A 25004-nucleotide genomic window follows, 5' to 3' on the forward strand; every position below is an offset into this window, starting at 1 on the left:
CATGGAGAGGGGTTTCTGTGCCCCCCAGCTCCGTGCATCCCCATGGAGAGGTTCCTATGCCCCCCTCCCCAATGGCTCCATGCATCCCCACGACTGGGATTTTGCCCCCCAGCCCCGTGCAACCCCATGGAGGGGTTTCTGTGCCCCCCCCCCCATGACTCCATGCATCCCCACGGCTGGGATTTTGCCCCCCAAGCCCTGTGCACCCCATGGAGAGGGCTTTCTGTGCCCCCCAGCCCCGTGCACCCCATGGAGAGCTTTCCGTCCCCTCTCCACGCATCCCCACGGCCAGGATTTTTTCCCCCCACAAACCCCGTGCCCCAAAACCCACGCCGTGACGCCGCCCCCCTCAACCCCACGCTCGCCCCCCCTGCTCCATCCCTTATGCATCCGTGCCCTGATGCGGGCAGACAGCCCGGCTGCGCCCGGTGCCCGGCGCTATTTTGGTTGACGCTAATTTGCTCTGTGTAGGGCCGGGGTTCAGGCTCCGGTCAGCCTTGCCTGATATCATCTTCCCGTTTGTTCCACTAAAGGTTTTCCTGTCAGCTCCCCTTAGCCTCCGCGTGCTCCCCGAACTGTGAATGCGACGCAGTTTGGGACCGCCACGCGTCAGCCTCGCCGGCCCGCTGGGGGCACCCCGGGGTGGGGGCACCCCCGCTCCCGCTCCCCAAAACCGCCCCGTGCCGGGGGTTTCAGCCCCATAAGGAAGGGGGGCACACGGGGATGTGTGGGGGATGTGGGCACCCTTGTGCTGCACCCCCTGCCCCTCTGGGAACCCCCCCAGCATGTCCCTGCGCCCGGCACAGGAGCCCAGCGCGTCCCCAGCATTTTTGGGGTGCTCGCCCACCCCAAAAAATTTTTGGGGTGCTGCACCCACCCAGCACCCACCCAGGGGTCCGGCAGTGCCCCCCACATCCCCGCAGGTGTCCCCAGCCCCCTGGTGTCAGCGTGGCGGTGGTTGGGGACCCTTTGGGGGGGGTCTGGGGGGGGTCTGCGTCAGCGGGGGATTAGCGGCGCTGGATCCTCTTAGCGCCTGCCAGGCGCCTGCCAGGGTTTAGCAGCCCCTGACGCCACCGCAGATGCCCCAGGGTCCCCAGGGCATGGGGAGGGGGACACGGGGACACTTGGGGACGAGTGACAGACCCCAGGATGACCCCAAAACCACCGGGTGCCGGGGTCCCCAGATATAGGGTGGCTCCTCGGGGGTCTGCGGCCACCAGGAGCCTCCGGGGAGCATCCAGAAGCGCCGGGGAGGCCGGGGGCAGCCCAGTGACACCAGTTTGGCTCCAGATCCCCTCCTGGGAGCAGCCCCCGCAGCCCCCCAGCCCCTGCCCACCCCATTAACTCACTTTCCAGCCTGGCCCCCGGCAGCCGGGCGGGCGCCGGCGCTAAATAGGTCAGGGCTGCGACGCTGCCGCCCGCACCGTGGGCGCCGTGACCCCTGCCCTGCCCGGCCCCCAGCACCCCCCCCCCGTGTGTGTAACCCCCCATCCACACCCCCCTGCGCCCCCCGACACCCACACAGCCCCCCCGACACCCACGCGTGCGCCCGTGCCCTTCCTGCAGGTGGGGAAACCGAGGCACGGCCCCGAACCGAACCAAACCCCGTGCATCTGTGGGGTGTAAAGGGGCTGGGGGGGTGTGGAACTGCTGGGGGGACAAAGCTCTCGGGGCTGGGAAGGGGTTTTCCTCTCCGGATTTGGGTGAAGGCGGCGGGTTTTTAGCCAAATCCTCACCTGGAAGCCGGCTGGAGATGGGCTGGGGGTGAGCGCACGGCTCGGGGGCGCAGCCGGGGGGGCTTTGGGCAGCAGCGCCCACCCCAGGCAGAGCAGCTGCATGAGCCTGGCCCCCCCAAAAAAAACTCCTTGTGCCCCCCCTTACACCTCCCCATGTCCCCTTACACCTCCCCATGCCCCCCTACCTCCCCATGTCCCCTGTCACCTCCCCATGTCCCCAATCTCTCCGTACCCTCCTACCTCCCCATGCCCCCTGCTACCTCCCCATGCCCCCTGCTACCTCCCCATGCCCCCCGTCACCTCCCCATGCCCCCCGTCACCTCCCCGTGCCCCCCACCACCTCCCCGTGCCCCCCCCTTCCCCACACCCCCCCTCCCCGTGCCCTTTCAGCGTTCACCTCCGCGTCCCCTTCGCCAACGTCTCGGTGGCAGCCAGGTCTCCAGCACAAATGCCACCGCACCCGCCGGCGGTGCCGTGACCGTGCGGTCACCCCACGCTCCCAAGGTCCCTCCGTGGGTCCCAAAAAGTTGGGGACCCCCCCCCGAGGCCCCAAACACCCGCTCGGGGCCGTCGGTGTCACCATCCTGTGTCACCGTCCCGGGGCAGGGGACGCCCAGGCTGGGGGGTGCCGCGCTGAGCCCGAGCTCCTGAACAAAGAGGGGTGGGAATGGGGGGGTGGGGGTGGAAAAAGGTGGGGGGGGGACGGAGGGGTGGGTGCGGGGGGGTGGAGGAAGGGATGGGGGTGGGTGGTGGGTGGATGGGTGGATGGGTGGATGGATGGAAGGATGGGTGGAGGGATGGATGGATGGGTGATAGAGGGGTGGGTGATGGAGAGGTGGGTGCTGGAGGGGTGGGCGATGAGGGGATGGGTGCTGGAGGGGTGGGTGATGGAGAAATGGGTGCTGGAGGGGTGGGCGATGAGGGGATGGGTGCTGGAGGGGTGGGCGATGGAGAAATGGGTGCTGGAGGGGCAGCAGGACGGAGGAGAGGTGGATGGAAGGAGGGCTGGGGGGGCTGGCCGGGTGCCACAGCGGGAGCGGAGCGGGGAGAGAGAGAGAGGCCGGGAGGGCAGGGGACGGCTGGGGGAAGGACGGACAGACGGACAGAGGGACGGACAGACGGACAGGGCCCAGCTTCACCTGTGCGTCCGTGGCTCTGTGGGGTTCCCAGCTCGCTCCTGCCTCACCCCTCTGCTCCCCTTGCCCGCTGGGCACCCCCCGAGACGCAAAGTGCCCAAATCCGGCCCCTTTGCGCCCCGCTTTGAGCCCCCACCGGTGCCCCCCGGGGGAGTTGGGGTCCCACCAAACCCTTCCCACGGCCGGGGCAGGATCACTTCTCTGCGAATCTTCCTCCTCCTCCTCCTCCTCCTCCTCCTCCGTGCGCCCCGCTTCTGGCTCCAGCCCTCTCCAAGCACGCGGGCGAAGCGGCCGCCCCCGCGCACCGACCCCCCCCGGACCCCCAGCCCCTCCAGGAGCAGCTTGAAGCTTCCAGGCCTCCCTCCGCGTCCTGCCTGGTCCTGGGGGGCTCTCCTGGAGGTGAGGGTGACCCCGGCACCCGTGGGTGCCCGAAAAATGACGAAGCGAGGGCTGGGTGCGAGCTAACGAGGGGTCCCCGTGCTTGGCGAGGTGCCCCCTCTCCTTCGGGTGCCTTCATCCACCCCATTCCTGCCTGGCGATGTGACCCGTGGGGTTTTGGGGCTGGGAGGTGATGGAGTGCATGGAGGGGGGGGTGCAGCCACCCCAAAACCTCCACGTTTCACCCCAAGTTGTGTGGGGACACGTGTCCATGCGCCCAGGCTTCGGTGTGAGATGGGGCGAGCTGGAGGCATGGGGCTGGGAACTGGGGTTGGGAACTGGTCTGGGGATGGGATTGGGGACGGGATTGGGGTTGGGATTGGGTTTGGGGACAGGGTTGGGGACAGGACTCGAGGTCCTGGCCACGCTGCACTGCTTGGGGACAGCTCCAGCCATCCCCGTCCCAGCTCCTGCCATCCCCGCTGCCCGTGCCCTGCGCCCCAAATCCCTTCCCAGCCCCCAGGGCAGCCCCAACCCCCTGTGGGGTCAGCGCCCTCCGTCCCCACGGGCCTGGGGGGGCACCCCCGGACTCACCCACAGCTCCGGGACCCTCGGCAGCAGCCACCAGCTCGGCTCCAACTGTGCCACAAGTCCACACAAAGGCGGCCCCCCAGCCTTGTCCCCGTCCCCGTGTCCCCGTCCCCATCCCGGCCCCCGCCAGGGCAGACAGCCTGGTGCCACCAGGGCTTAATGAGGGCGCGAGGGCGGTGGGCTGGGGGGGGGGGCTGCACGCTCCAGACTCACCCCCCCCTTTGTGGGACCGCTGTTTAACCCTTCCCCTGCTGCTCCTCCCTGTCCCCACCTTGGGGGACAGCGGGGAGGATTTTTGGGGGGGTCCCTGCACCTCCACAGCTCCCCGCAGCAGGTACTGGGGGGGTTTGGCTGCAGGTTCCCCTGCCGGGACCCCCCAAAAAAGTGCTTGGGAAGGAGCCAGGTGGGGACTCCAGACTAACAAAGTGCCCCCCAACACCCCCACCCCCCCCAAAATACCTCCACCCCCCCCATCTCTCTGCCCCCCCAGCATCTCCAGCCCCGTGCAGAGCACGGGGGCCACAGTCCCAGTCCCACCAGTCCCTTTTTACCACGCTGGGGGCGCAGCACATCCCCCCCCCCCCCCCAAAAAGAAGCTCCCCCTTGCTGGGAACCCCCCCCAGGTCCCCGACACCCCCCACTCCCTGTGTGTCCCCCATGGGTGCTGCAGGTGAACCCCCAGGCTGGGGGGGCCACCAGTGCCCACCTGGGCTGGGCGCTGGGCTGGGGGCTCCTCTTGGTGCCCCCCCACGTCCGTAGGACCCCCCCCCAGCCGCAGCACCTCTGGGCCGTGTGCGTGGTGCAGAGGGGCTCCAGCCCGCGAGCCCCCTCCCCACGCCGGGCCCCTGTCCCCGTGCACCCGTCGCCGCCTTCTCCACCTCCTCCTCCCTGCCCCATTTCCTTGCGCTTGCTCTTTCTGTTGTGATGTGCCCCCCCATCCATCCGTCTGTCTGTCCATCCGTCTGTCCATCCATCCCTCCACCCATCCCATTATCTGTCTGTCTGTCCATCCGCCAACCCCTCCATCCACCCGTCCCTCCATCCATCCCGTTATCTGTCTGTCCATCCATCCGCCCATCCGTCCCATTATCTGTCTGTCTGTCCATCCCTCAACCCCTCAACCCCTCCACCCATCCCTCCATCCATCTGTCCGTCCGTCTGTCCATCCATTCATCCCTCCATCCATCTCATTATCTGTCTGTCTGTCCACTCATCCATCCATCCATCCATCCATCCATCCATCCATCCATCCATCCATCCATCCATCCGTCCATCCGTCCCTCCATCCATCCGTCCGTCCATCCGTCCGTCCGTCCATCCATCCATCCCTCCATCCACCCCATTGTCTGTCTGTCCATCCCTCCATGCATCCATCCATCCCATTATCCACCCCATTATCCATCTGTCCGTCTGTCCACCCATCCCTCCATCCATCCATCCGCCCATCCATCCCATTATCCGTCTGTCTGTCCATCCCTCCATCCCTCTATCCCTCCCTCCCTCCCTCCCTCCATCCATCCATCCATCCATCCATCCATCCATCCATCCATCCATCCATCCATCCATCCGTCTGTCCGTCCATCCATCCCTCCATCCATCCCATTATCCATATTTGTCCATCCATCCATCCATCCCTCCATCCGTCTGTCTGTCCATCCCTCCCTCCATCCCATTATCTGTCTGTCCGTCCGTCCATCCCAACGCCCCCATCCCCGCAGTCCCCACGTTTGGGCCAGGTGCTGGGGGGGCGCTTCCCCTGCCCCTGCCCCTGGCCCCTGACGCGGGGGGGGCCGCCGGGCGCTGGGGACCGGGCACCGGGGGGGGGGGGCCGGGCAACAACCGGGGGGTCCCCCCCTTGAGCTGCGATCCGAGCCTGGGGTTTGGGGGCTCGGGGGGGGGGTGTCCGTGGTGCCGTGTCCCTGCCACCCCCGTGTCCCGGCGCCGCCCCCCCCCCCCGCCTCCCGGGCGCGGCTTCTCGCGGGGGGGCCGGACCGGGGCGGAGCGGGGCGGAACGGGGCGGAACGGGGAAGGGGTGGCCACGGGGGGGGGGGGGCCGGCGCCATGGCCGCGCTGTTCGGCGGCGTGGAGGGGTGAGAGGCTGCGGGGGGGGGGCCGGACCCACGTCCCCAAACCTCTCCTGACCCCCCCCATTGCTTACAACCCCCCCCCGCTGTTTGCCCCCCCCCGCTGCTTGCGCCCCCCGTGCGCCCCCGTGCGCCCCCGTGCGCCCCTGGTGCCCCTTGGGGAGGTCGCGGTGCAGGGCCCCGGGGGGGGTAAAAGCCGGATCCGTAGCCCCCCCCCTAGGGATCCCCACCTGGGGGGGTCATTGGGGGGGTCATTGAGGGGGTGGCAGCAGCGCAGGGCCCGGCAGTGACCCCCCCGTGTCCCCACAGAGGGGGCACCCACTCCCGGGTGGTGCTGGTGGCGGCGGACGGCCGCGTCCTGGCCGAGGCGGAGGGGCCCTGCACCAACCACTGGGTAAGCACAATTTGGGGGGGGGGGGGGTCCCCCAAACCCCGAGGTGACGGTGGAGGAGCTGGGGGCCGTGGGGTGCCCCCCCCCCACCCATGGGGGTGCTGGCGGGGGGCTCAGTGCTGCTCCCCGGGGTGCCCAAGCTGGTCGGTGCCGCGACGTGCGCGGAGAGGATCCAGGAGCTGGTGAGCGAGGCCAAGCGCAGGGCGGGCGTGGACCCAAAGGTGCCTCTCCGCTCGCTGGTGAGCCCCCATCCTCACCCATTCCGCTCCCCCAAAGTGTCCCCCCTGCTCCGGGTGACGTCCCCGTGGTGGCAGGGGCTGTCCCTGAGCGGGGGGGACCAGGAGGATGCCATCGCCCTGCTGCTGGCGGAGCTGCGCCGCCGCTTCCCGTGCCTGAGCCAGAGTTATCACCTCACCTCCGACGCCCTGGGGGCCATGGCCACCGCCACCGACCGTGGTATGGGACGGCCCCGGGGGGGGGTGATTAAATTCCCCAAGGGTTGACCTTGTGGGGCGTTGTATGGGGCGGGGGGTGCCGGTGTCCCCAACGCTGTCCCCACCGCAGGCGGCATCGTGCTGATCTCGGGCACCGGCTCCAACTGCAAGCTCATCAACCCCGACGGCTCGCAGACGGGCTGCGGCGGCTGGGGGCACATGCTGGGCGACGAAGGCTCCGGTGAGGAGGAGGAAGGGGGCTCGGGGAAGGGGTTTGGGTTGTTGTTGGGGGGGGGTCTCACGTCGGTTGCGCGCCCTGCAGCCTACTGGATCGCGCACCAGGCGGTGAAGACGGTTTTCGACTGCATGGACAACCTGCAGGAGCCGCCGCACGACGTCGGGCACGTCAAGCAGGCCATGTTCCAGTACTTCCAGGTGCCAAATTGGGGGCTCGGGGGGGGTCCCAGCATCTCTCAGGGCTCATTGGGGGGGGGTCCCAGCATCGCGCAGGGCTCACCGTGGGGCCCTGCCCCAGGTCTCGGACAGGTTGGGGCTCCTGACGCATCTCTACCGCACCTTCGAGAAGGCCAAGTTTGCGGGGTTTTGCCAGATCCTGGCAGCGGGTAGGGCGCCGTGCGGGGCTGGGTTTGGGCCCCAAAGCGGGTGGTGGCAGCCCTGGGGGGGGGGCAGTCGGGGTTGCCACGCTGGGTGCCCACCGGGGACATCCCCGCGTCCCTCGCTGCTGGTCCCTTTGCCCCTCGCGGCCCCCAGCACCCCAATTCCCTGCCCCATCGCTGCCCTTTGCCCCGAGCGCCCTCTGCCCCTCGAGCGATGGGGAGCGGCCGTCGGGGTGGGGACGGGTGCCAGTGAGCATGGGGACACCGTGAGCTGTCCCCGACCCCGTCCCCATCCCTGTCCCCATCCCCGACCCCGTCCCCACCCCGCTGCCCCTCTCGGCGCCAGGTGCCCAGGCAGGGGACCCTCTGTGCTGCCACATCTTCAGCAAGGCCGGGGAGGTGCTGGCTCGCCACGTGGTCGCCGTGCTGCCCAAAATCCACGAGGTGAGAGGTGGGGGACGGGGACGTCCCCCGCTCCTGTCCCCGGGGTCCTTGGGGTTGGGGCTGCGGGACCCCCTGCTCCTGATGCGCCATCGGCACGGTGCCGAGGAAGCTGCTTGGAGCAGGGGTCTCCTGGCCCTTGGGGGGGTCTCCGGGTCATCTGGGGGGGTCTCTAGGTCTTGGGATCTCCTGGCCCTGTTTTTTTTTTGGGCCCTGGGGGTCTCCTGGCCCCATTTCCCCCCCACGGAGGGGGCTGAGCCGCCGCCTGCTCCCCGCGCAGAGCCTGTTCCAGGGCGAGCTGGGGCTCCCCATCGTCTGCGTGGGCTCCGTCTGGAACAGCTGGGACCTGATGAGGGAAGGTGAGCGGGGGCACGGGGGGTGCCCCACACCCCGTGGGAGCTCCACGTGTCCCCCCGAGCCCCCTGGTGACAGTGGGGGCAGGATGGGACCCTCCCAGTGGGGGACTCCTTCACCTCCCGGGGGTCCCGGTGGCTCCTGCCACCCCAAAACCTCCGTCCCCTTGTGTAGGATTTGTCCGGGTGCTGGCGCAGGCTCGGGGGGAGCGTCCCGGGGGTCCCTTCACCCATTTCAGCCTCCTGAAGCTGAGGCAGTCGTCGGCGCTGGGGGGGGCCAGCCTGGGGGCGAAGAGCATCGGGCAGGCGCTGCCCCTGGACTACGCCGCCAACGTGGACGTCTTCTACAGCCACCGCTTCTAGAGGGGGATTTTTGGGGGGGTTTTGTACAATAAAAGGAAGGAAGGAGCCGAGCCGCTGCCTGCACGGTGCGTCGGGGCCGAGGGGGAGGAGGAGGAAGAGGAGGAGGAAGGCTCCTGATGGCCACGATGCGCTCCGGGCGCAAGGTGCCACCGGTGGCCACCAGCTCCGAGCTGCGGTGGTCCCCTTGTCACCGCGGTCCTGGTGCAGCTGCCACGAGGAAGGGGCCAGGTCGGACCCCGGGGCAGGGTCTGAAGCTGTCCTTGGGGGTGTTTGGGGGGACACGGGGGGCTATGGGGCCACCCCACCGTGGTGCCCGTGAGCCCTGGGGAGCTGCGGGCACGGGGAGGTTGTGGCCGGGCATGTGGCGTCCGCTGGGGCTGGGGTAAGGGCTGGGGTTGGGCTGGAGGAGGAAGGAAAGGGAAAAAAAAAAAAAAAAAAGGGGTGGGGAGAGAGAGGAGGGGAGGAAATGAAAATAAGGGGGAAAAAAAAAAGGGGAGAGAGCAAAGGGGAAAAAAAAAGGGGAGAGTGCAAAGGGGAAAAAAAAAGGGGAGAGTGCAAAGGGGAAAATAAAGGGGGAAGAGAGAGAGCAAAGGGGACAAGGGGGATAAGAGGAAAAGGGGGATAAGAGGACATGAGGGATGAGGAAAAGGGGGATAAGAGGAAAAGGGGGAAGGAAGAAAACAAGACAAATGTTTTTCTGTGGATTTTGGGTGGGCTGGGGAGGAATCGGCCCCTCCAGGCTGGACGGGAGGTGCGGGCGCTCTCCGTGGGGCTCTGCTGCAAGGCGCAGCCCGATGGGGCTGCTTTTTGTCTGCTTCCAGGCTGGGAATCGCCTCCTTTGGCTTCCCAAATTGCTTTTTGGCTTGGTTTGGCTTGGTTTGGGTTGGTTTTGGTGCTGCAGGTCTCGTGTCTGCTCATGGGGAGGAGGAAAACCTCGCGGGGACAGGCGGCGCGGGGCCGAGGCGCGTGGCACCGAGCTGGCACCGAGCTCACCCAGGGCAGATTCCTGCACTCCTCGATTCCAAACCATTTTTATTTCTCATAAATCCGTGTCCAAAATTTACAGCACGTCACCGGAAGGTCGTTTTGTAGCTTGCTTTGTGTTTTTTTTTGGGTAAGAAATCAAACAGAAACCAAGAAAATAAAAGGCAGGGGGCACGCACCGAGCTGCGGATACACCAAAGGCTCCGAGCCCGCGGGCTGGGGGCAGCTGAGGGGTGCTGGGGGGCAGCAGGGGCGGTGCTGCGGGCACCAAAATGCCCCAAAATCTGGCGGTGGTGCTCGGGGGCACCAAAATGCCCCGAAATCTGGCGGTGGTGCTCAGCCCCGTACCGGTTTGGGGACGGGGGGCTGCGCGCCCCGCGGCGTGCCGAGCTCCCCGGCTGCGTGCTGGGCTGCTGTGGGGGTGAGTTTCCACCTCTGCAGCCCCCCAGGGATGGGTAAGCCCCTCCCCAATTAACCGGTGTGGTTAATTAAAGGGAATGGTTTTGGGGGTACCGCACTCGGGGTGGCCGTGCCGCAGCCCCCTGCCCCAAATTGCCGCCCCCGTGGGCACTGCGGGCAGCAGGGGGACGCTGCCCTCGCCCCCCCCAGCCTGCCCCGTGGCCTCGCCCCCGGCCCCAAAAGCGGGCTCAGCCCTCCCTCGACCCCAAAACTGGCCCCTGGAGGAGGTGTCTGCTCTCCGAGGGGCAGCGGGGGGGGGAAAAGGGCTCCCGGGAGGTGCAAGCCCATGGCTGGTACCTGTGGAGTTTGGGGGTGATGGGGGGGTCCTCCCCTTTATAGGGGGTCCTCCCCTTTATAGGGGGTCCTCCTCTTTATGGGGGGGGTCCTCCTCTTTATAGGGAGGTCCTCCTCTTTATAGGGGGTCCTCCTCTTTATGGGGGGGGTCCTCCTCTTTATAGGGAGGTCCTCCTCTTTATAGGGGGTCCTCCCTTTTATAGGGGCACCCTCACCTTTACAGGGGGGGTCTTCTCCTTTAGGGGGGTCCTCCCCTTTATGGGGGGTCCTTCCCTTTATGGGGGTCCTCCCTTTTATGGGGGGGTCCTCCCCTTTATGGGGGGTCCTTCCCTTTACAGGGGGGGGTCCTCCCTTTTATAGGGGCCCTCTCCTTTATAGGGGGTCCCCTCCTTTATAGGGAGGTCCTCCCCTTTATGGGGGGGCCCTCTCCTTTATGGGGGGTCCTCCTCTTTATAGGGGACCCTCACCTTTATAGAGGGGTCCTCCCCTTTATGGGGGGTCCTCCCCTTTATAGGGAGATCCTCTCCTTTATAGAGGGGTCCTCCCCTTTGTAGGGGGTCCTCTCCTTTATAGGGGGTCCTTCCCTTTTGTAGGGCGGGTCTCTCCTTTATAGGGGGTCCTCCCCTTTATGGGGGGGTCCTCTCCTTTATAGGAGGTCCTCCCTTTTATAGGGGGACCCTCTCCTTTATAGAGGGGTCCTCCCCTTTATAGGGGGGTCCTCCCGTTTATGGGGGGGTCCTCTCCTTTATAGGGGGCCCTCTCCTTTACAGGGGGTCCTTCCCTTTACAGGGGGGGTCCTCCCTTTTATAGGGGCCCTCTCCTTTACAGGGGGCTCCCCTCCTTTACAGGGGGCTCCTCGCCTTTATAGGGGGGTCCCCTCCTTTATAGGGAGGTCCTCCCCTTTATTTGGGGGTCCTCCCCTTTATTTGGGGGTCCTCTCCTTTACAGGGGGGTCCCCTCCTTTATAGGGGGGTCCTCCCCTTTATAGGGGCTCCTCCCTTTTACAGGGGCTCCTCTCCTTTCCCAGGGGGGCTGCTGGAGACCAGCTCCGTGCTCTCCGCTCTGCCCCACGCCTGAGCAGGGGCCGCGTTCGCTTCTTTTGGGATTTATTTCGAGGAGAAGCGAAGGTGCAGACGCCTGTGATGCCGGGTAAGCTCGAGGGGAAATATTTTTTTTTAAGGGCAACGTGCTGTATGGCAGAAGCTCTGCCCCCAAAAGTGGGAGGGGGCCGGGGGGTGCAGGTCTCCGTGCCGCAGGGGCGCCCAGGACCCTCCAGGCACGCAGGGTGCTGCCCCCTCAGCACCCACCCCAGGCATTTGGGGTGTACCCAAATCCCAGCACCCACCCCAGGGATTTGGGGTGCACAGAAGGCTTCTCCTGGCCTTCAGCTACGGAAATCCTAAGGGAAAAATGAGGAGCCCCCGTGGCTTTGGGGTGGGTGGGCAGGGACCCCCCCCAAAACCAAACCGTACCCGGCGAGGGGCCGCGGCGCAGCCGGATTCCGGCACGGACCTGAGGGCTGCGAGTCCGAGGAAGCCAAAAACCACCCCAAAAAGTGCCAGACGATGCCAAGGAGGAGTTAAAAAAAAAAAGAAAAAATTAAAAAAAAAAAAAAGGGAAAAAAAAGGAACTGGAAAAAGGGAAAAAAAAAGGAAGTGGAAGCGCGGAGCGAGATCCCGCCGCAGAGCGCGGTGGCTCCCGGCCCCCCCCTGGCCCCCCAGCGCTGTCCCCAACAGAAATGGGGACACGGGGACATGGGGACACAGTCTGTGCTCAAGCCCCCCCCTCAGTACTTCACCCCGGGTACGAATTCCTTGGCGTCCGGGTTCAGGTTGCTTTTGCTCTGCGGGAGAAGCAGGAGGGGGGGGGTCACCAACAGCGGCACCCCCCCGGCGAGCGCTGCGTCCCCCCCCGCGGACCCGTCCCCGATTTTTGGGGTTCTGCCGTGGGTTTCCACGCACAAAAAGCCTCCCCCAGCCCCCCCCGCGCCCCTCGAGGTGCTGCTTAAGGGGTGGCAGCTCCGAGGGGTGCGCTCCCAGGCGGGGTTTTGGGGGGAGATTTTGGGGACCCCCCCCCCCCGTCTCCGGAGCTGTGAGGTGCCTGCAGCTGCACCGAGCACTGCTGGCAGCAGAGGGAGGCAAAGCAGCTCCAAAAATACCAGTACGTGAACTGGGAGCTCCAAAAATACCAGTACATGAACTGGGAGCTCCAAAAATACCAGTACATGAACTGGGAGCTCTGTCAATACCAGTACATGAACTGGGAGCTCTGTAAATACCAGTACATGAACTGGGAGCTCCGTCAATACCAGTACATGAACTGGGAGCTCCGTAAATACCAGTACATGAACTGGGAGCTCTGTAGATACCAGTACATGAACTGGGAGCTCCATAAATACCAGTACATGAACTGGGAGCTCTGTCAATACCAGTACGTGAACTGGGAGCTCTGTCAATACCAGTACATGAACTGGGAGCTCCGTAAATACCAGTACGTGAACTGGGAGCTCTGTCAATACCAGTACGTGAACTGGGAGCTCTGTAGATACCAGTACATGAACTGGGAGCTCCGTAAATACCAGTACATGAACTGGGAGCTCTGTAAATACCAGTACATGAACTGGGAGCTCCGTAAATACCAGTACGTGAACTGGGAGCTCTGTAAATACCAGTACGTGAACTGGGAGCTCCGTAAATACCAGTACATGAACTGGGAGCTCTGTCAATACCAGTACATGAACTGGGTGCACCCCAAAGAGCCCAGCTCCGGCCAAAAGGCACAGAAAGGTCCCCAGCAGGGAACCCCCCGTGGGTGCGAACCCACAGCCCCGTTCCTACCCCAACTGGTTATGGGATGTTTGCACCTTGAGGGATTTCCCCCAAAACGGGCGCCCGTGCGCAAAGCTCCCCAAAACACCCCGAGGGGCTCATTTTGATGCCCGGGGGGGGGTGGGGGCAGCTCCCCCTTACCAGGATGTCCTCCGAAGCGTGGCCGTCGGCGACCCCGTTGAGCTGCTGCTGGGGCAGATCTCGGGAAGGGATGAACCAGTCCCGGTCCTCTTCCTCCAGCATCTCCTGGAAGCAGCGGTCCAAAAACTCCTGCTCCTGCAGCTCCTCCTCCACCTGCCCAAAAAAAAGCCCTGGGGGAAGCGCAGAGCCGGGTGCCCCCCCCCCAAGGTGCCAGCCCCGATTTGGCACAAATCAGGGCACCCACCGCAGCCCGGGGCCCCATCAGCTCCCCAAAACGCTCCCCAAAATTTGAGGGGTCTCCGCGTAGCCGGAGGGGATTTCGGTGCCGTGGGGTCACCTCCCTTAACCCATCGCTTGGAGCCGGGCTGAATTTCCTCGGGGAGGTGTTAAAAGTGATCACGAGCGAGCGAAAAAGCCCCCAAAACCGCCCCAAAACCGCCCCGATTTCTGGAGAGCCTCCGTGCGCCAGCCCCAGGAGGCAGTTCTGGCCCCAAAAGCCACCCCACGTCCCCGCCAAGCCACCCCAAACCCTCCCCACAGCCGGGTTTCCAGCGGCCCTCCTGGAAAATGCGCAGAGAGACCCCAAAAGCGATTGTGGGGATGTTTTTTGGGGGGGACACTTCGTGGAGGGGACGTTTTTGGGGGACACTTCATGGAGGGGATGTTTTGGGGAGGACACTTCTTATAGGGGAGGGAGGCTCTGCCCCACAGCTGGACCCCTGCCCGACACCGAGCGAGGGGAGAGGAATTGGGGGAGGAATTGGGGCAGGAGTTTGGGGAGGAATTGGGGGAGAAATTGGGGGGAAGAATTGGGGGAGGAATTGGGGAAGGAATTGGGGGAGGAATTGGGGAAGGAATTGGGGGGAGGAATTGGGGGAGGAATTGGGGGAGGAATTGGGGGAGGAATTGGGGGAGGAATTGGGGAAGGAATTGGGGCAGGAATTGGGGGAGGAATTGGGGCAGGAATTGGGGTGAGGAATTGGGGCAGCTTCTCCTCCGCTCTGCCCTCTCCCCCCCTTCGCCCCCAGAATTGTGGGGCCGTGGCCTCCCCCCCCCAAATCTCTCACCTGCCTGTCGAAGTCCTCCTCGTTCTCCATCCACATGTACTCAGCGAAGGGGTTTTTCTCCTTCTCCCCGTTCCCGTTCCCGTTCCCGACCTGCTCCTCCGTGGTTTTGGGGCCGGGCGCCGCGGTGCCGGAGCCATTCATCGTCCCTGCCTCTGGGAGGAAAGGCACCGGGGAGGGGGGGTTGTAGGGTGGGGTTTGGGGGGGTGTTTGGGGGGGTTGTGGGGTGGTTTTTGGGGGGGGTGAGGCCCCGGGTGGCTCGCGGGTGCTGCGCTTCCATGAGCCACGTCAGCCGGGAGGCAACGGGGCAAGCGCAGCAGGATCGCTGCCCCAAAAGGAACCCCCTGCCCCAAGGGGAACCCCCTGCCCCAAAGGGAACCCCCCTGGAGTAGGGGGGTTCCCAGGTGAATCCCCTGCCCCAGGGGGAACCCCTGCTCCAAACTGAACCCCCTGCCCCAAAGGGAACCCCTGCCCCAAGAGGAACCCCCCTGCCCCAAGGGAACCCCCTGCCCAAAAGGGAACCCCCTGCCCTAAGGGGAACCCCATGCTCCAGGGGGAACCCCATGCTCCAAGGTGAGCACCCCTGCCCCAAAGGGAATCCCCCACCCCAAGGGGAACCCCTGTCCCAAGGGGTGACCCCTGCCCCAAAGGGAACCCCCTGCTCCGAGGGGAACCCCTTGCCCCAAAGGGATCCTCCTGCCCCAAGGGGATCCTCCTGCCCCAAAGGGAACCCCCCTGGAGTAGGGGGGTTCCCAGGTGAATCCCCTGCCCCAGGGGGAACCCCTGCTCCAAACTGAACCCCCTGCCCCAAAGGGAACCCCTTCTCCTAGAGGAACCCCCTGCCCCAAAGGGAATCCCCCTTCTCCAAGGGGAACCCCCCGCCCTAAAGGGAACCCCCTGCTCTAGGGGGAACCCCTGCTCCAAAGGGGACCCCTCTGCTCCTAGGGAACCCCCTGCCCCAAGGGGAACCCCCTGCTCCGAGGGGAACCCCTTGCCCCAAAGGGAATCCCTTACTCCAAGGGGAACCCCTACTCCAAGGGGAATCCCCTGCCCCAAAGGGACCCCCTTCTCCAAGGGGAACCCCTACTCCAAGGGGAACCCCCCGCCCTAAAGGGAACCCCCTGCCCTAAGGGGAACCCCATGCTCCAGGGGGAACCCCATGCTCCAAGGTGAGCCCCCCTGCTCCAAGGGGAATCCCCCACCCCAAAGGGAATCCCCTGCCCCAAAGGGAATCCCCCTTCTCCAAGGGGAACCCCCCTACTCCAAGGGGAACCCCTGCCCCAAAGGGAACCCCTACTCCAAGGGGAACCCCCTGCCCCAAAGGGAACCCCCTGCCCCAAGGGGTGACCCCTGCCCCAAAGGGAACCCCCTGCCCCAAGGGGTGACCCCTGCCCCAAAGGGAATCCCCTGCCCCGAGGGGAACCCCCTGCCCCAAAGGGAATCCCCTGCCCTAAAGGGAACCCCTACTCTAAGGGGAACCCCCTGCCCCAAAGGGAACCCCCCTGCCCCCAGGGGGTGTCCTCCTTTTGGGGCCGTGTCCCCGCATCCCCGCTGCCCGTTTTTATTTTCGGGGGGGGCCATTCCACAGCCGTTTGCAATCTGTAGGGCCGGCCCCACCCTACAAGACGCCCGCAGCACCCAGCGGCTGTCGGAGCACCCAGCGCCCTCCAGATTTGGGGAGCTTTGGGGAGAATCCGGGCAGGATTTGGGGAGGATTCTGCAGCCCCACAGAAATCCGCGGTTATCGGGGAGGATCTGGAGGGATTTGGGGTTTTTCCAGCAGGAATCGGGGCTGGAGCCCACCAGCGGTGGTGGGAACACGGTCGATCCCCTAAAAGCCAGGAAGGGCTCGGCAGTTTGGTTTTTTTTTGGGAAACTACCAAAAAACGCCGCTTTTGGGACCTTCTGACGGGGCCAAATGGGGCCCGAGGAGCCCCTCCCGTCCTATGGGGGCACCTTGGGGTGCGGAGGGCTCGGCAACCCCATAAGGAGCCGGAATGGGATCCTAACCCCCCCCCCCCGGGGGCTCGAGGGCGTTGGTGAGAGGCTGGGGGGAGGAGGAGGAGGAGGAGGAAGGAGGAGCCGGCAGATCCCATACAGATCCCATACAGATCCCATACAGATCCCATACAGATCCCATAAAGCTGTGCCACCCTAAAGCTGGCCCCGAGCCCCCCCCCACCCCATTCCCAACCCCTCTCCCAGGCTCAAAGCCCCCCCGGGGCCGTTTTGGGGCCGTTTTGGGGCCGTTTTGGGGTCGTTTTGGAGACCCCCGGGGTCCCGGGGCCGTGCTGAGGGGCTCCGATTGCCGCGGAGGCGGCGACCCCACAAACGGGGCTGCTTTTGGGGTCGCCCCCCCCCCCCACTCCACGATCCCAAGCGGAGGCAGCCACGTGGCCGAAAAGCCGAGATTTTGGGCAAAAGAGAGCTCCGACAGCAGCGGGGGGGGGGATAAAAAAACGGAACTTTTGGAGAGGGTTTTGTAGGGTTTCTGCTCTTTTTGTAGGGTTTCTGCTCTTTTTAAAGGGTTTCTGCTCTTTTTGTAGGGTTTTTACCCTTTTTGTAGGGTTTTTACTCTTTTTAAAGAGTTTTTGCTTTTTTTGTAGGGTTTCTCTTCTTTTTGTAGGGTTTTCACTCTTTTTAAAGGATTTCTGCTCTTTTTGTAGGGTTTCTGCTCTTTTTGTAGGGTTTTTGCTCTTTTTAAAGGGTTTCTGCTCTTTTTGTAGGGTTTCTCTTCTTTTTGTAGGGTTTCTGCTCTTTCTGAAGGGCTTCTGCTCTTTTTAAAGGGTTTCTCTTCTTTTTGTAGGGTTTCTGCTCTTTCTGAAGGGCTTCTGCTCTTTTTAAAGGGTTTCTGCTCTTTTTGTAGGGTTTCTGCTCTTTTTGTAGGGTTTCCGCTCTTTTTGTAGGGTTTCCGCTCTTTTTGTAGGGTTTCTGCTCTTTTTAAAGGGTTTCTGCCCTTTTTGTAGGGTTTCTGCTCTTTTTGAAGGGTTTCTGCTCTTTTCCCTTTTTTTTTTAGGGTAACGAAGCAGAGGGCATTTTTTTGGGGCTTTTCACACACATCCCCAACACCCAGCCCTGGGTACAGTGGGACTGGGGTCCTCACAGGACCCAAACCCCAAATCCCCTCACCCAGCACCAAAGCTCACCCCACACTGATCCAGGGGTGCGGGCACCTCCCAGGCTCCGGAGCCCCAATTTCGGAGCCACCCCAATGCCGGGCCCCATTTAGGAAGCCCTAATCCCGAACAAGGAGTTCCCAAACCCGATGGTACCGGGGTTAACACCCCATACCCTGCAGTGGGGACGCCGCATCCCAGTGCCACGGTCATAAAAACGCTGCTTATGGGGCCGCTGGGGTCCTCTGCCCCTTATGGGGTCCTTGGGGTCCTCTTCTCCTTATAGGGTCCTTGGGGTTCTCTGCCCCTTTATGGGGCCGTCAGGGTTCTTTGCTTCCTATGGGGTTCTTGGGGTTCTTGGCTCCTTATGGGGCCTTTGGGGGTCCTCTGCCCCTTATAGGGTCCTTGGGGTCCTCTGCCCCTTATGGGGTCCTTTTCTCCTTATGGGGTCCTTGGGGTTCTCTGCCCCTTATAGGGTCAGTGGGGTTCTCTGTTCCCTATGGGGTCCTTGGGGGTCCTCATCTCTTTATGGGGTCCTCGGGGTCCTCTGTTCCCTATGGGGTCAGTGGCATCCTCTGCCCCTTATGGGGTCCTTGGGGTCCTCTGCCCTTTATGGGGCCGTTGGGGTCCCCTGCTCCCTATGGGGCCCTCTGGGTCCTCTGCCCTTTACGGGGTCTTCGGGGTCCTCTGCTCTTCATGGGGCTGTTGGGGGTTCTCTGCTCTTTATAGGATCCTTGGGGTTCTCTGCCCCTTTATGGGGCTGTTGGAGGTCCTCTGCCCCTTATAGGGTCAGCGGGGTTCTCTGTTCCCTATGGGGTCCTTGGGGGTTCTCAGCTCCTTATGGGGCCATTGGGGGTCCTCAGCTCTTTACGGGGTCCTTGAGATTCTCTGTCCCTTATAGGGTCAGTGGCATCCTCTCCCCCTTTAGGGGGCCATCAGGGTCCTCTGCTCTCTATGGGATCCTTGGGATCCTCTGCCCCTTATAGGGTCAGCGGGGTTCTCTGTTCCCTATGGGGTCTTCGGGTCCTCTGCCCTTTATGGGGTCGTTTGCTCCTTATGGGGTCACTGGGGTTCTCTGCCCCTTATGGGGTCTTCGGGGTCCTCTGCTCTTCATGGGGCTGTCGGGGGTTCTCTGCTCTTTATAGGATCCTTGGGGTTCTCTGCCCCTTTATGGGGCTGTTGGAGGTCCTCTGCCCTTTATAGGGTCCTCTGCCCCTTATAGGGTCAGCGGGGTCCTCTATTCCCTATGGGGCCATTGGGGGTCCTCAGCTCCTTATGGGGTCCTTGGGTTCCTCTGCCCCTTATGGGGTCCTTGGGGTCCTCAGCTCCTTATGGGGTCCTTGGGGCCCTCTGTTCCCTATGGGGTTTTTGGGGTCCTCTGCCCTTTATGGGGCCATTGGGGTCCCCTGCTCCCTCTGGGTGCCCCCCCCCCCCCCCCAAGCCCCATCCCGGGACCTGGCCCCGCCCCCCCCGCCTGGCCCCGCCCCCCCCGCTCCCGGCGCCCCCCCCCCGCCCCCCCCGTACCTGCGGGGCCGCCGCCGCCGCCCGCCGCCGCCGCCGCCACCGGGGCCCCCCCCGGCCCCGCCCCGCCGCGCGCTCATTGGTCCGCCCCCGCGCCGGCCGGCCAATGAGGTTAAAGCGAGGGGGTGTGGCTTAGAGGGAGAGGGGCGGGGTCACGGCGCCGCTCGATGCCATTGGCCAGCGGGGCGCCGAGGGGGCGGGGCGGCGGAGGGTAAGCCCGCTCGCCCCGCCTCCCGGCTGTGCCGCCGCGCGATTGGGCGCGGGGATTGGCGTTCTAGCCAATGGGGAGGAGAGGCGGCGAGGCGCCGCAGGTGATTGGCCGAGCGCGCGCGCCCCACGTGGGGCCGCCGGAGGGGGGGCAAAGAGCGGGGCGATGTAAACAACACCCCGCTGCCCTGATTGGCGGGCGGCGGCGCCCAATGGCAGGAGCCGTTACAAATACCCAAGAAGGGCGGAGCTGAGAGCGAGCCGCTGATTGGCGGAGGGCGGGCGAGGGCGGCGGGGCGGGGCCGCCGGTGGCGGCGGCTGTCACGTGGCGGGCGCGTGGCACCGGGGCTGCCCCCCCCGCCCTCCCCGGGGGTCACCCGGGGTCATCCGGGGTCACCCGGCCCCGCCCGCACCCCCCGAGGGGGTGACCCCGGTGGGGGGGGGGGCAGCCCCTTCCCCGGTACCCCCCCGGTAACCCCCGGTAACCCCCCCCCCGGTGCCCCCCCCGGTGCCCCCAAGGGCGGGGCCGTGCCCCTCCCCGAGCCCCCTTTGGACGGCGCCGCCCCCCCCCGGGCCCCCGTTGCTCCCCTCCGAGATGCCGCCGGTGGGTGGCGGAGGCTCCGTGCCCCGGCAGAGGGGGCCCGGGACCCCCCCGGTTCTTCCCCCGGTGCCCCCCCCGGTGCCCCCCCCGGTGCCCCTCGACCCGTTCCGGCGGTGAGTGGGAGGGAACCGGAACGACCCCGGGCTGGGGAGGTGGGGGGGAGGGCAAATTTCACGTCCCCGGGGGTCCCAGGGGTTTACCGGGGGGTCCCAGGGGTTTACCGGGAGGTCCCGGTGGTTTTCCGGGGGGCGGGCACCGGGGATGGGGCTTACCGGGGGAGGGGGGCTTGGGGTCCCCCGTAGGACCGGGTTCGCCCCATGGGGGGCTCACAGCACCGGTTCCGGACCCCCCAGCCCCGTGCTGTGCCTGCCCCCGGTGCCCGGTGTTATACCGGGGGGGGGCACCGGGGAACGGGGCTTACCGGGAGGGGGAGATCGGGTCACCCCCATGGGGGGCTCAAAGCACCGGACCCCTTCCCCGTGCTGTCCCGGCCCCCGGTATTAACCCCCGGTGCCCGGTGGGGGTCCCGGGGGGGGGTGAGGTGCCACCCCCCGAGGTGTCACCGGGGGCACCGGGCCCGGTCCCGGGGTGTCTGAGGGCTCCTTGTATGGCCGGGCTGTGGGGTGGTAAAAATAACCCCGGGGTGGCACCGGGGGGGGGTCCACAGGTACCGGGTGCCCCCCCGGTGTCCCCCCCGGTGTCCCCGCAGCCCCATCGGTGGCACCGTGACCCCACGGGGGCACCGAGGGGCCCGTCCCCGGGGCTCCCGGCAGCCCCCCCAAGGTCACTGAAGGCCGGCGGGGGCCCGGTGGGGGCCAGGGAATGTCACCAATGCGGCGGGACGGGGACACGGGGACACGGGGACGGCTCATCCCGGTCCCAGCTGCAGCCACAGGAATTTTAGGACGCCACCGGGACACCGGGGGCCCCATCCCGGGACGGGGGGGTGGCAGCCGGTAGCCCCCCCGTGCCCCGTCCCCTGCCCGCCACCTCCTCCTGGTTCCCGTTTGGGGCCGCTGGCTTTGGGTTCGGGCACGCTTCTCCCCCCTCCTCCCCGTCCCGTTGGCGTTTTGGGGTGGATTTGCGCCGTTTTGGGGTCATCCCTTTCTGGGCTGGGACCCGAGCCGTTTGCTGGCCCTTCCCAAACCGTGGTGGCCCTGCGCCCAGCGGGGTCTGGCCCTCAACCCCCCGGGGGGCACTGGGCTATGGGGCACGTGGGGAGGGGAGCGCGGCGGCGGCCGTTTGGGATCGCAGCGAGGAAATTTGGGCGTCGCTGGGAGCTGCTGAGCGGGCGCTAATCCCGGCGCCTGGCCCCGTGGCCGCCGGCCAAGCCCTTTTGGGACACGCTCGAGACGTTGACCCCGGGACGAAGCGGTGCCAGGGGTGGCCCTACAGGGACAGGACCCGGCACCGGGGCTGCTGGCTGGGTGGGCAGCACCGGCACCGCGCCTCCCAGTGCTCCCAGTGCTCCCAGTGCTCCCAGTACCCTCCGTCTGCCTGCAGGCACCCGCTGCCAGCCTCGTGCCGATGAGTTCACGCTGCTTAAATGCTGTCGGGACGTCCCAGGGCTCCTGTTGCAGCCACGGCCATGCCCTGGGGTGCAGCAGGGGGCAGAGAGCAGAGCCCGGAGCTGCCCTTCCCGCTGTGATTTTGGGGGCTCCCAGCGCTGGGTTGATGCCCTGGCAGCATCAGCGACCCCTCCTCTGCCTGCTGCTGCTGCCAGGCCCAGGGTTTTATCTCCTGGCAGCCCCAAGCACCTCGATCCCACGGATGATCCACCCCGGAGAGGCTGCGGGGATCCAGCCTGGCTGCGGTGCTCCCAGCTCAGAGGCACCATCTGCTGGGAATCCTCCCAGCCCGGAGCTCTGACAGCTCCAGGACCGAGCAGGGAAACCAGCCGAGCAGGGAGGAAGCACATCTGCCCCAAAACAGGCTGTTTTTGCCCCAGAGATCGGGCCAGGAGCAGCAGCAGCACCCATAGGGAACCAGGTCCCAGCCCCGTGGAGCTCCCCTCCCCAGGCTCCCTCCTGCTGCTGATTTTGGCTTTTCTCGTTTGCTGGGCAGTTTCCAGCTCCCGTGAGCTCCTTTTGAAGCTTTTTGGGTGTTTTTTTTGGTGTTGGGGGTCTGCAGGGACCCAATGTGCCGTGTCAGGTCGCAGCTGAAGCCATCAAACCCATTTCCAGGGGTGAAGTTTGGGAAAACATCCACACTGCCCCAAACTGGAGGTGGTTCGGGGGCAGCATCCGAGCCTTGGCTGTGGCCGGGACAGGGTCAGACCGTCTGAAACTCCCCCAAAACCGTAAGATTTTGCCTCATATCCCTTTTGCCTCCCTGCGTTTTGCATCTCACGACTTCTGCAGCTTCTGGCAGGAGCAGAGCTGGTGTCAGCAGGGCAGGGGCTGGCGGGGCTGTGTGAGCAGCCCGGGTGTTTACATTCCCCAAGCTTATTTAGTGTTTCCCTCCGAATGATGCCTTTTAAGACCACGCTTCTGTAATTGCTGCCGGGTGCTGAGCACCCGCGGGGACGGGGCGCCCCTCTGCAGGCTGCTCCCTGTGCTCACCCCACAAAACCAGGCGCAGAAATCAGTTTTTTGGCTCATTTTCCTCTCATCACACACCCTCCTGCTGCTTAATCCGTGCCTCCTCTCAGAGGAAACCCCCCTCAGGCAGCCGGGGAGGCCTCCAGGTGCTGGGGGCAGGAGGAATTTGGCTCCCTTGGAGGAATTTGCCTGCTTTGTGTTGGGAGCTCGGCGTGTTGTGACTCCAGCCGGGTTTTTTTTCTTATTTTTGGCTGTGTTTTTTCTCACAGCTGTCAGGGCAGCACCACCCACAGGAGCAGCACAGCAGCGCTGCGCAGGCTGAGCATTCATCTCAGCTTTTATTATGATGATTATTGTTTTTTTATAAAGCTTTTGACCCAAACTGTTATTTCCCAATGAGACGTTTCAGCCTCCCAGCAGGTGCTGGGCACCGTCTGCTTTTGGGAGGCCCCTAAAACCACTGATAACTCCGGCAGAGCTCGGTGGTCTCACCATAAAAGCTGAACCCCTCTCCTAACCGACAACCAATTTCCCAATATAACCTCCCAAAAATGACTTTCCCAGCGAGGACCGTCCACGGCAGAACAGACGCAGGCACACGTCAAGAAATTTAGCCACAAATTCGATCCCCAAGCCTCAGAAATACAGCGTCCAGCTGTATTTTTACAGCCCCAGCTGTGTTTTTCCACTGCCGTGGGGGGAGCAGGGAATGCCTGCGGTCTGCAGCAGGGCTGGGTGGCTGCAAAAAGCCCGGAATATTTGGAAATCCGATCTTTAAAGGTTTCCAGGCCTGATGTGCTGGAGAGGAACTGAGCAGGTTTGGAGACAGAGAGCAGCGAGCTGTTTGTGTCAGCCTGGCTTTGTTCAGTGTCAGCCCGGCTTTGTCAGGAAGCTGAGTGCTGGTGAATCGCTCCCGGTGGCCGCACACAAACTGAACTGAGCCGAACCGACCCGAAAATGCCCCAAATACACCCCAAATAGCACATTTGGACCCTGCTGACACAGGCTGTGTGTGGGCAAATGGTGTGGTGTGGGGCAGGGCTGGTCCCGTGCCTGCTTTGTGCCGAGACTTTTTGGTTGGGTACAGTCACCGTGATGGAACAGCGACGTTTTGGGGTGTCCCCACAGTCAGTTTTGGCATAATTTGGGGTGTTTTGGGGACAACGTGGCAGCCTCGCAAGCACCCCCAGGGCTGCCCGGGGGGCTCCCTGCGCCCACAGCAAGGCGGCTGCCCACAGTGACAGACCCTTTGGGACTGTAGGGCCAGCACCAAAGCTACGGGTTAATTGTGGTTGGTTAATCAGGCTGGGTTAATTGTGTTTGGGGAACCGTGCTTAATTATGGAACTGTGCTTAATTACGTTTGGGGACGCGAGTGTATTAGAGGCTGCAGCCTGCTCCCAACTACCAGGTGTTAACGCTGCTGCTGCAACAGCCAGCACACAGCTCAGGGAGGCTGGGTGAGTCACAGCTTCAGGCTCTTTGCCCGTATTAATTAAAAAAATTAAAGGCAGGCGCTGCAGCCTCATGGACACCTGACGGGAGCCTCACGCCCGCTTGGCGCCGCCACCGCGCTCTAAAATGGCGACCGCCGCGTGCCGCTTATATAGGGAGGCGTGCTCCCGGCATGCCCCGCGGCACCACCGTCCGCCCCGCCCCCTCAGCCACGCTCAGCACATGCGCACTCCCCCTCAGGCTGCGGGAGCGCGGCCGCACAGGCGCAGTGCGAGCGCGGTGCCCTCACCGAGAAGCCCCCGCCCTCCGTGGCGTCATGCGCGCTGTGCGCATGCGTGCCCGACCTTCTGGCTGCTCTCTGCGCCTGCGCAGAGCCCTAACGGGAGGGGGGGGTGCGCAGCGCGCATGCGCAGTGCGCATTCCCGCCGCCTCACGGCCCCGGTGCGGCCCCGGTGCGGCCCAGCCCGGCCCGGGGAGGCGGCGGGGAGCGGCGGGGGGCAGCCGGGAGCGGCGCGGAGCCGAGCGGAGCCGCTGGGCTGCGGTTTCCCGGAGGTAGGCGCTCGGCCCCCGGCCGCCCCCGGGCTGAGGGGACGCACAAAATGGCGGCGGCGGGGGTGGGGGGGGTCGGGGCCTGGTACCGGGGCCTGGACTCGGTCCCGGGGCCCGGTCTCGGGGCCTTGGGGTGCTCAGAGCGCGGGGCTGGGTGCTGGCAGGCAGCAGGGCAGACCGCCTCTTGGGAGCGGTTTGTTGGCTAAAGGAGGCGATAATGGGTTGGAATTGGTCAAAAAAGGTGAAATTGGTCAAAAAAGGTGAAAAAGCAGCAAAATTCTCTTCACGCCGGGCAGCGGCGTGGTCTGCGTGGTCTGGGTCGTGGTGCTGAGGTGGGAACCTGCAGATGGTCGCAGAGCAGGCTGCTCTGGAAGGTCAGACACATCCATCCTCAGTGTACATGCCCCCAATTATTTCCATACAATAACGTACCGTGGTCAATTTTTAAATTTATTTTTCTCCAGGGTCACTTAAAACCGATCTAAACAAGTCATTAAAACCAATCGTGTTTTAAACCAGCAAGGACAATTGTTTTTTGTTCTCTTATATCCCATCCTGGCAGCGAAGCACGGGGCCGGTTCTGGGCTGTGTCCCCCCCCGGTATGGGGTCAGTCAGGGGGATCTTCAGATACCGAGGTCTTGAGGCTGTGAGCTCTTGCAGAGGGCGGGTGTAGGAGCGAGGTCTTTATTTTCCCCGTTGAAGAGGCACCCCTCGAGGGCAG

At 64.6% G+C, this 25004-nt stretch overlaps 3 protein-coding genes across 8 annotated transcripts in view; 2 read left to right on the top strand and 1 right to left on the bottom strand.

The window, feature by feature from the left end:
- Positions 1–5894: 5894 nt before the first annotated feature.
- NAGK (N-acetylglucosamine kinase) lies at positions 5895–8574 on the top strand. The gene is made up of 10 exons (XM_084516390.1): positions 5895–5931; positions 6235–6319; positions 6457–6555; positions 6631–6772; positions 6881–6991; positions 7073–7185; positions 7286–7373; positions 7714–7811; positions 8089–8167; positions 8337–8574. The coding sequence occupies exons 1-10, from the start codon at positions 5903–5905 to the stop codon at positions 8522–8524; spliced, it is 1032 nt and encodes a 343-aa protein (XP_084372516.1). The 5' UTR covers positions 5895–5902; the 3' UTR covers positions 8525–8574.
- Positions 8575–11210: 2636 nt separating this feature from the next.
- On the bottom strand, positions 11211–18971 carry PAIP2B (poly(A) binding protein interacting protein 2B). Its single transcript, XM_084516413.1, has 4 exons — positions 18935–18971; positions 14298–14449; positions 13231–13383; positions 11211–12104 (listed from the first exon to the last, which is right to left on the bottom strand). Exons 2-4 carry the CDS (start codon positions 14436–14438, stop codon positions 12048–12050), a joined length of 351 nt encoding a protein of 116 aa, XP_084372539.1. The 5' UTR covers positions 14439–14449; positions 18935–18971; the 3' UTR covers positions 11211–12047.
- Positions 18972–19702: 731 nt separating this feature from the next.
- ZNF638 (zinc finger protein 638) overlaps positions 19703–25004 on the top strand; it is a 49873-nt gene continuing 44571 nt past the window's right edge. For 3 of the 6 annotated variants that reach the window (XM_084516339.1, XM_084516340.1, XM_084516341.1), the window contains exon 1: positions 19703–19852. In XM_084516339.1, the coding sequence (XP_084372465.1) occupies positions 19734–19852 (119 nt within the window). In that variant the 5' untranslated portion in view covers positions 19703–19733. The remainder of the gene's footprint in view (positions 19853–25004) is intronic. The other 3 variants (XM_084516335.1, XM_084516337.1, XM_084516336.1) reach the window with 2 other exon arrangements.

The sequence above is a fragment of the Aythya ferina genome (assembly GCF_964211825.1).
Source record: "Aythya ferina genome assembly, chromosome: 4".
NCBI classification, from domain to species: Eukaryota; Metazoa; Chordata; class Aves; order Anseriformes; family Anatidae; genus Aythya; species Aythya ferina.

What these genes read in the sequence shown, in the direction of transcription:
- PAIP2B (XM_084516413.1), bottom strand. Translation starts at nt 14,438, where the DNA reads ATGAATGGCTCCGGCACCGCGGCGCCCGGCCCCAAAACCACGGAGGAG. An exon ending in AGGAGGACTTCGACAGGCAG is followed by an intron (nt 13,384 to 14,297) that starts GTGAGAGATTTG and finishes TTTTTTGGGCAG; the next exon opens with GTGGAGGAGGAGCTGCAGGA. An exon ending in ACGCTTCGGAGGACATCCTG is followed by an intron (nt 12,105 to 13,230) that starts GTAAGGGGGAGC and finishes CTTCTCCCGCAG; the next exon opens with AGCAAAAGCAACCTGAACCC.
- NAGK (XM_084516390.1), top strand. Translation starts at nt 5,903, where the DNA reads ATGGCCGCGCTGTTCGGCGGCGTGGAGGG. An exon ending in CTGTTCGGCGGCGTGGAGGG is followed by an intron (nt 5,932 to 6,234) that starts GTGAGAGGCTGC and finishes GTGTCCCCACAG; the next exon opens with AGGGGGCACCCACTCCCGGG. An exon ending in AGGTGCCTCTCCGCTCGCTG is followed by an intron (nt 6,556 to 6,630) that starts GTGAGCCCCCAT and finishes CCGTGGTGGCAG; the next exon opens with GGGCTGTCCCTGAGCGGGGG.